General features: G+C 42.2%; 1 protein-coding gene across 23 annotated transcripts in view; it reads right to left on the reverse strand.

Annotated features, from left to right (window-relative positions):
* DOCK9 (dedicator of cytokinesis 9) overlaps window positions 1-10,122 on the reverse strand; it is a 291,607-nt gene that overhangs the window by 122,453 nt on the left and 159,032 nt on the right. For all 23 annotated transcript variants that reach the window (XR_003682501.2, XR_003682502.2, XM_028497260.2 and 20 more), the window contains exons 5-8: window positions 9,407-9,476; window positions 7,531-7,626; window positions 6,390-6,524; window positions 518-692 (exon numbers count right to left, since the gene is read on the reverse strand). Coding sequence is in view for 21 of the 23 variants with exons in the window: in XM_028497260.2 (XP_028353061.1) it covers window positions 518-692; window positions 6,390-6,524; window positions 7,531-7,626; window positions 9,407-9,476 (476 nt within the window). In the remaining 2 variants the exon portion in view is untranslated. The remainder of the gene's footprint in view (window positions 1-517; window positions 693-6,389; window positions 6,525-7,530; window positions 7,627-9,406; window positions 9,477-10,122) is intronic.

The raw sequence follows: 10,122 nt of genomic DNA on the forward strand, positions 1-10,122 counted from the left end.
TAGCCAGATTTTCCCAACCAATTTAATCTGTGGCTTCTGCCCATCCTAACTTTGACTTGAAAATTCCAAAGGATATGATTAATGATAACAATAAAAACTATAATTAGTATTTGAAGTGCCGACTCTATGCCAGGTACTTGAGATACATTGTCTTGTTTAATCTTCCCATTGACCAGCAAGTTCCGTTTTTATTCCCATTTTACAAGAGAGTGATCCAAGGCTCTGAGAACGTTAAGTGGCTCGCCCAAGGTCTCACAGCTGAAAAATGGTATTGCTGGGACTTGAACTCAGGTAATTTCTTTCTGCCTCCAAAGCTGTGATTCTCCTCATTATACAAATGTCAGGGTAGGACATTCTACTGGGACAAAATCTTTGCTGACAGGTTATCTGTAAGGAGCTCACGTCTGTCCCACCTCCATGTACCTGTGCAGTAATCTGGCTACTTCCTGTGCCCTCCGGCAAAACAGAAGACACCCACAGAATGTGCATGCACCTGGGGAAAGCTACACCTGCCTACCTTCATGAGAGTCTCCGTTTCGCTTTTCTTGCATTGCAGCTTCAAAGTTGAGCTGGAGAATCTTGTTCAGAGTTGTGATCCACTCTTCCATTTCCACTTCACTGTCTGCTGCCAAAAGGTAACTACTTTTGTCCTGCATCTTGAGCTCAAAGGCAAAACGCCTGACTTTGTTGTTCTGAAACAGAAAAAGGGTAAAGAGACACATTTTAGAAGAACTGGAACAGCCTTAAAAATTCTTCTCTTTATTATCTGCTGATGGGTACTATCTCATTGGCATTTCGGACCAAGTTATTTTAAAAGGCAAGCCCCTTCCCAATAAACCCCCATCCGTATCCACCTTCCCTGAATTATTTTCTTCATGGCTTTATTTTCCCATCTGACACATTACACGTTTTACATATTTATTTGTTGTCTGTCCCATCCAATGAAATGGAAGCTCTTCAGAGCAGAGATTTCTTTTGTTCAATGCTACATCCCTATTTCTAGAACACTGCTTGGCAAATAATAGGCTCTTGAAAAATATCTGAATCAATAAAATTTCACTGAAAATTTTCAGTTCCTCTAGCTCCTATCTTTTTTAATGAAGTAGTATGTGGTATCACATTTTAAAAGCAAACCATTATCTATCAATATGTCTGATTTCCTTACCTGGAACTTTCTCATCATTTATGAGGCCCGAAAGGTATTTAGACACCATGTCTACCTTCCTCCAGCTTCCCTCATGCCTCCAGCTTTTACGCCTGTGAAAGGGTATCTTACTCAAAGTATAAAAACCGCAGTCCATGTGCATTAAATGACGAAGGATGAATGTGCACGAGGCCAGGGTTTCTCCACTTTGGCACTACCGACACTTGGGGCCAATAACTGTTATGGGGACTGTCCCATGCGCTGTAGCCTGTTTAGAAGCAGCCTGGCCTTACTCCTTAGATGCCAGTAGCACAGCCCCCCAGTTGTGAAGATCAAAACATGTCTTCAGATAGTATCAAACATCCCCTGGGGGGTAAAATCGCCCTGGTGACTGCACCAGATAGAGGTTCAGCTCCGAGGAACATGACACAGACTCCTGGTAGTTACAGGCTGAGGGACGTGACATCACAAGCTCCCACCAATCTGCGGTGTCCGAGCAGAGCCCTCGCCCACTAAAATTCTAGCTGGTTAGCCGCAGTCCCTGAGGGGGCTCTCAGCGAATGTCTCGGGGACAGGGTGGCCCTCCCAAAGTCGCCTCTGTGACCTCTACAGCATGGTTCTCAGGAGAGAACTGCTCCCAGCAGAGCATGCAGACCACTGTGCACAAGGCCTCACACCTCACTTCACAGCAAGAGTCAGAGAAGGGGTCAAAGGCCAGATATGAAAGGAGATCTCTCCCCTGCACTCCTCACCTACTCACTACTATGAAAATAAGTTAAAAGTAGGGTAAGCATTAGGCCTTGATTCTGAATTATTCCTCTTTCTGAGACTTGGTTTCCTTATCTTCAAAATAAGTGTAATCAACTTCAGGGTTGTAAAATACTTTCAGGGCTCAAGATTTGTAACTGGATTCTTTTCAGGTCTATTTTTAAATTTTAGTATAGGCATTTCTTTGAACTCATAGCATTAATCAACGAATTTTTTTACAAGGTCCAAAAGTAATATTAAAAAAAAAACCCTGAAATACTTAAGCCACAACTTTCGGAGGTGAGCTTACAACAGATGTGGAGATAAAAACAAATTATTTAAACACGTTGAAGCCTTAGACACAATTCATTAAATGTAAAACACCATCAGCCACACCTGCAAAAAGAATATGAAGGAAGGGAAGGCCACTGAAGTCAGAACCTTAGATTCCGAAATGTATTCCAGAGACTGAGGGACTGGGGACTCCGTACTGTAAATCATCTATACTCTGCTGAAGACAGGCAACAAAACTCTTATAAAACAAAAGTAATTACTGCTACTTTCCAAATGAGGCTGCCAAATATATTTAGTTTTGCTTTAAACATTTTTTTAAAGGCAATGCCAGAAAACTCAACTAAAATGTAACTGAAAAGGTCTCTCAGCTTAAGAATACAAATGAAATTCCCACTTGGGAATCCCACACAAGAAGTTACTTCACTGTCATTGACAATTCACTCTGGTACTCCTTCCTTTATGCTGTGAGTAAACATACTTTGATATAATTTGGTTTCTACAGTGGCAGCTTTCAGCTGAGTTTGGGTTACAAGCTGAGAGTGCCATGTGCCAATTAGCTGCTGACGCAAAAATAATTCTCAATGAATATTAAGTGGTGCCATCACCTTGATCTAGGGTTTGGTCCTGCACTAGAGGACCAAAAACAATGTTTTGGGTTTGTTGTTGTTGTTGTTTTTAAGTTAGTCACCAGTAACTAAAAATACCAAGATTTAACTAAAATTTTGTATTTCTGGTTTTCTTGAACCAGATGATCTGGCAGCCTTGAGCTGGTAGTGCCACCCAGCACATCAGCTACCCCTTTAAACAGAACCACTTGTGCTCCAGTCTGTCACAGTCCCCAGCATTCCCTATCGCTTTACACCCAGGCCTCTTCTTTCACTTAATTTATCTGCTTGGCCCCTGTAGCCATCTAAGTTTGGACCCCCAACTTCCATGCTGACCATGATGAAGCAACGAGGTCTGGACTTATTCTCCCAACATAACTACTAGAAATAACTGGGCAAAATAGATGAAACAACTGTTTTTAGGTATTTCGCAACCATCAGGGCAGCCCTGTGATCCCTGATAGAAAGGAAATAGATGAGGTGAGCCCTACCATCACCTCATCACTTTCTGCCTGGAGGCCATATCTGGACCCAGGAAGGTGAGCCTGAACAGAGTCCAACAGTCTTGGCTAACTGAGGAGGCTGCCCAGAGTTCAGAAGACCCAGGTGGCTAGAACATGCAGGACAGAGTCCCCAGAACAAGAACAGACTTCTCAGCACAAATAGATAATAGAGATCTAAACTTAGTAAAAACTCATTCATTACATGTTTATTTTCTCCTTATGTCATGCCTTAACAAAAAAGCTTACCAAAAAAATCAAAATCAAGACACAATAACCTAAATTTCAGATCACCACAGATAAGAGATAAGGATAAGATTGCGAAGAAAAGGGAATAACATAAGACTCCAAAACAACACAAGCATCTAGAAGACAATGGAATGCCTTCAAATTCTAAGGTAAATTTCATCTAACTCTCAAACAATTAAGATCTTACACATGATTTCCAGGAAGCTCCTGGAGGATGTGTTCCTCCAAAACAAGAAAGGAAAATGAGAAAGAAGACGACATAGGATCCTGGAAACAAGGAATCTGACACAGGCAGGACAGCAAAGGGAATTTCCAGGATGGTGACCTTGCAGAGGCTGAGGAAGCAGTCAGTCCAGCTTAGAGCATGAAGGAGGGTTGCAGGAGCTAAAATCCTCTCTAGCATCACATAATGTCCACAACTAATGAATGAAGAGCAGCGAACACTCCTTATCTAGCAATATGGAGGCAAATCCCAAGAAAAAAAACAGTGGAAAAAGTTGAAAATGACCATTTCAGGGAGTGGGGAGTAGGTGAAGTGAGGTGATGCTGGCATGACTGTGCCTTTAGTGCTACCTCTCTGTACTGTTTGACATTTAAACCAGATGAATGTATTATTTGGATGAAAATGCAATTTAATTTTAAGTAAACATGTGAATGCATAAGCAAGTATACCTGAGGGTCAAACCAGAGCTGTGTCTCTAACCTTAGTCACACTGGCCCCACAAGACAACCTTTCTTAGAGAACCGAACTTTGGGCTAATGTCATCGGCGAACACTGAGTCATTTTAAGGAAGAATTCTCTGATAACGGTGACTGCGTCTATTGTGAGGAGCCATCAAGAAGATTGTTCATTAATCACACAGGGCCCTCTGTATGAGGGCCCCCAAGAGAAACGTCTGAATGGGCTTCATTCTGAGATTACTGGGGCAGCTTCTGACTAATTGGACTGTTTGTATCTACAGACACTGTGCAACTGAACGGGTCTTGAAGCTAGAAAGCGTAGAGCCTGGTTTGTCACCCACCATAGCGGGTGTTAGGTCTTTAAAATATATGCTTTTTCCTTAACTTAATCCCACTTCATCTCCTCCCTACCCTGACTCCTTTCACACCACTTTAAATTTATATTAGCCTGTGTTTTATGTATCCTTGTAAATTGCTGCCTTAGATCTTCCTGGAAAACGGGAGGGAAGTGGATGAATGGATGGATGGACGGACAAACAGACAGATGGGGAAACTGCCAACCTGCTTTCAAAGGCAATTCTACAAAGGCATGGAAGGAGGCACACCAAACTGGTAATGGTAGCTCTTTGAGAAAGGGAGATATGGGGGTCAACAGGGACTTCTGCACTACCTGTAATGTCTAACATTTCATAATACAAATACATTCATGTATCATGTATAATTAAAATAATTTTTAAGACTAACTCTACAACTGTAACAGCACTATGATAACAAACCCTAACCCCAACCCTAATACTGGCTGAATGCTTACCATGTGCCAGCACTGTTCTAAGCTCTTTACATGTATTGATTAATCCTCTCCATAACCATATTCAGTACTATCATTATCCCTGTTTAACCAATGAGGAAACCGAGGCACAGAAAAGTTGAAAAATATCTCCAAGGTTATAGAGCTGTAAGCGGTAGAGCAGGGATCTGAACTCAGTCTGAATCTGAAACCCAGTCTCTTGGCCAATACACTACTGTGCCATTGATACTATGATGATAAAAGTCATCACAGAGATGCTAAGAACTGTTCTGAACATTTCCAAGTTAACTCATCCAATCCTCTTACCCTATTAAGGAAATATTATCATTATCTGAATTTTGCATGTGAAGAAACTTCAGTTAATAGCCAGTCCAAGGTCACACAGTTAAAAAGTAGCTGAGGACTTTCCTGGTGGAGCAGTGGTTAAGAATCTGCCTGCCAATGCAGGGGACACGGGTTCGAGCCCTGGTCTGGGAAGATCCCACATGTCGCGGAGCAACTAAGCCTGTGCACCACAACTACTGAGCCTGCGCTCTAGAGCCTGCGAGCCACAACTACTGAGCCTGTGTGCCACAACTACGGAAGCCCACGTGCCTAGAGCCTGTGCTCCGCAACAAGAGAAGCCACCACAATGAGAACCCCGCGCAGTGGTTAAGAATCCACCTGCCATAGGCTTCCCTGGTGGTGCAGTGGTTAAGAATCCACCTGCCATAGGCTTCCCTGGTGGTGCAGTGGTTAAGAATCCACCTGCCATAGGCTTCCCTGGTGGTGCAGTGGTTAAGAATCCACCTGCCATGCAGGGGACATGGGTTCGAGCCCTGGTCCAGGAAGATCCCATATGCTGCCGCGTGTCAAAGCCCATGCACCACAACTACTGAGCCTGCAAGCCACAACTACTACTGAGACTGCATGCCAAAACTGCTGAAGCCTGGGTGCTAGAGCCCGTGCTCCGAAACCAAGACAAGCCACCGCAATGAGAAGCCTGCACACCGCAACAAAGAGTAGCCCCTGCTCACGCAACTAGAGAAAGCCCATGTGCGGCAATGAAGACCCAATGCAGCCGAAAATAAACAAACAAATAAATAATTTTATATTAAAAAAAAAAGTAGCTGAGCCAGGTTTTAAACATAAAAACTCATATGCAGAGCACTCGGGCCTCCTACAACATAATTCTGCTTGTGTGTTGTACCCACTATCTTCTAAAATGATGAAAAACAAGGCTTTAACTCATTTTTAAGTCTGCTATTATACTTCTACCACGAATATTGCCATTTTTTGAAGTGTTTGCTTAAATCTGCTAATTCATAGATGGTACTTTTACAAATGAGAAAACTCAACGATAAAACTCATTTTGTATTTACCTGAACCACACCCATACAGGAATCCAGAAATATTGATCCTTTTGGTTCCTTGGAGATCTTTTCATCTTTATAAAAATTCAAATTGTAGGACCCATCACCAAGTTGAATCAAGTGGAAAAATCGTCTTTTAAACGACTGAGAGAAAAATAGACACATAATTACGGTTTCAAGATGAAAACAGCCACAATCTCTCTCAATAACTCACAAGTACATCCTATGTAAAAACCATTTCAGTTCTCTCCAAAACAAATCTAATTCTGGCCAGCGCCCCAGGTAACTGGGTGAGTTAAGACTCTCCATCACATCTAATAATTTTACTGAATTTAAATTCTGTGGAGTTGGTTCACTAAGCATTCCTGGGTCATTTTTCTCAGCCACAGAATCAGAGATTTTTATATAACCACCCAGAAGCGGTGCAGTGAATTCTAATTTGGGATGGAGCTCAGTCTAATTTGGGATGGAGCTCAGAAGGATGGAAACTTTCTCAAATCCCCAGGGTATCTTGCTCACACAGAGTAGGAACTGTTCTCTGCCTCACGGAACTGGACGATTTTCCAGCCTCAGGATTACAACAATCAGCATTTCCCCTGATTTAACTTTTATCCCCTGCCCATCCTACCTCACTTCCATTGTTTCTCTTTACTATTAATTCTGGCCTTTCACTGGTCCTACTTCTCTCTCCTGAATAGTTTTTTACACTAGTTTTACTTTTCTCTTGACAACCCCCTTCCAATTTAACCATTTTCCCTTTAGTCCTTGATTTTTGCTTTTCTTGACTTTGTTGCAGGAAGACCTCCATGAAAGTGCTTAGGCGTAGCCCCTCGGTGATGTTCTACGAGGTACCAAGTATCCCTTTTGTAGTCAATACGGAGAAGAAAGGCTGTTAAGGCGACTGCACCTTCACACCAGCCTTACGATGATCTCATCACGCTGGTGGTTGGAGGGTGACAAGGGGAGCGGGTGGAAATGGGGCTGTACCAGTGGCGGTCGATCACCGATCACCAGGGAGGCATCTCACTAACCAGACAAGGTCACTTTTGTCAGGAAAAACAGCATGCCCATTCATCTTGAGCATCATCCCCAAGACCCACAGGAACAAAAGGGCTTAGCAAGGGGAAAGCAGGGTAGTGGGCCTCCTTACCCTCATGGTCACGCTTATTGCACTGTTCATGTTGCCTTTGTACAGCCATCCGTGCCTGGTGATCCCACCCTTCTGAGAGCCGAGGGAAGCAGCATCCTAGGAGACAAGGGCAACACCACAGTCGATCTCCCATTATTACTGATGGGAAATCCATTCAATGCATACCAGGTTGCCCCTCGCCCCTTTGCTGGAGTAACCGTCTGGCACTAACACCTACTGTGTCCGCTTATCAATAAAAGAGGCGGAACAAGCCTAAATCTCTGCAAACTCTAGTCCATTAAAAAGCAAAGCTTGTTCTAGTCCAAGTTTGTTTCCCACCCCCCCGCAAGTATTTTAAGTGTTTAATGAGCCACAAAAAGTACATACCATACTTAACCACTCAAGTTGTAAGGTCTCGCCCAGTTTGATGAAAAATGTTTTCACATTACACTCCCATATAATTGGAGGACAAAAGCAAATTCCTGGAAAACTTCCCAGATGCTTAGTTCAGGGAAAGGTGAATAAGAAAGGAAGGAAATATGAGGCAGGCAATAAAGAAAGCAGAGATAAAATGCTGGGGCAACAGAAAAGAGGGAAAGAGAGACAAGACCACAACAGGGAGAGAGGAAAGGAGAAGAGAGAAAAGTGAAGGGCAACAGCTAGACAAGTAAAGAAACATGTTTCCTCAAGTTCTGACCCAAACACCGAGATCTGGGTTTAAGGGCATGGGGCTGCCAGCTGCTGCTATAAATAAGTCAGGCTTATATTTGCACATATAATAAGCAGACAGATGAAATATACACACACACAAATGCACAATGTGGCAAACCTTCCACCACATCCTGACACACAGCGCCCCCCCCCTCACTCTCTAAGATCTCTGCCTTGTGACTCTGCCCCCTAAGACTGTGTCCAATACACACTTGAGTAGGAGCCTTAAGAAGAGAGGACTACACTGTCAGGTCACCCAGCTCACACCTCCTGAGGACTAGTCTGATTATGATGTTTATTTTTGTAATCAGTAGACAACTGCAAAAAGACCTGTCTTATGTTTTGTCTGAGACCACCTCAATTTTAATATTGGTGGTTTTACTGTTGTTATTATTAGTGGTAACAGAAGTAACTTAATCTGTCTAGGATTTTACAGTTTGGTGTGCACTCTTATGTGCATTATTTCAATCGGTCCTCCTCTTACTATTAATCAGTACCAAGTTTTTAATATCTTATTTTTCATTTGGAATGACCACTCACTCTTCCCAGAATATTTTTAAAGTGGTTTCTAAAATAATTTGCTACCATGGACACTGTTAACACTCACAATTAGGCATCTAATACTGAGTAGGGAAGAATACGTAATGCGGACATGGGCAGCACCAACTTTTTATTAGGTTTTCCTTGCTCAGTGGACACGGTCACCTTAATGCCCAGCTCTCTTTATACACTTCTCTGGCCATAACCATTCCTCCAATAGTAGGGGGAGTGGGCTTGTTAAATTCAGAGGTTCTGGGTACTACCTACTTTACTCAAAGCCCTCACTGAAGAAACAGCCATTTAAAATCTACTGGCTGCCAGTTTGTTTCAAATAGCCTGCTGAAAAACAACCTAAACTTAGGATCTAAGTAATCTTGATCTTTTAACAATGTAGCCAAATCTTGTCCAGGACTTTGAAAATGATCTCAGAACAAATAAACAAGGACCAGAGGAACAGGCAATGCTAAGCAGTCAAATTGAAACAGAGACCTTATTTAAATCAATCAAACAATACATTTTTTAAAATTCCTCCCCTGTTTCAAGAAACATTCCAATTCCTGTTTTGGCTAAATGTTGATAATTTTCCAATGAATCTTCTAAATCTGTGAACTAAATCAATTCTTAGATCCGTAAGCAAGCATCCTACCTCATCTTTGTCCACCTCCTCATCAACTTCATAGACATGAACTGGAAGTTTATCCAACTTGGCCACTTTGCTTTAAAAAGAAGAAAGAATCTTGTTTTATAATTACCTAATCTATGAAGAGATGCTGCATTTCTTCCCCCATCAAAGGAACCAGCATTTAACAAATCCAAAGCTGGCCCACTTGGCTAAAGAATAAAAACAATAGATGAAGTTGCTTTTCAAAGTGGGTGATCCAAGAGTTAGAGAGCTCCCAAAAGCTAGGTAGACAAGACGGCATGGCTTGTTGGGAGTTATGTAGATTAAAAATGGGAAAGTGTACTAATAAATAAACACATGGTAGAATAACTTTTAATACGAAGTTTTAATGAGGTCACTCCATTTGAAGTGATTGGAAACCACAGTCTTAATGATGATGGTATTAACAACAAAAACAGGACAATAACAATATCAGTCATTAAACAGTCATTTAACAGTTATTATGTGCTAGGCACTGTGCTCTACTTCACATGTGTTACCTCCTTTAGTCCTTTAGATGGTGGGGACTGGTGCTAAGACCACTTAATAGACAAGGACACTAAGGCTTACAGAGGGCAGAGTAAGTAGATGATGCAGGCCGACTACAGACTCTATGTTCTTTTTTTTTTTTTTTTTTTTTTTTTTTTTTTTTTTTTTGTGGTATGGGGGCCTTCCCCCGTTGGGGCCTCTCCCCGTGCGGG

Source organism: Physeter macrocephalus, chromosome 13 (assembly GCF_002837175.3).
Source record: "Physeter macrocephalus isolate SW-GA chromosome 13, ASM283717v5, whole genome shotgun sequence".
Classification (NCBI taxonomy): domain Eukaryota; kingdom Metazoa; phylum Chordata; class Mammalia; order Artiodactyla; family Physeteridae; genus Physeter; species Physeter macrocephalus.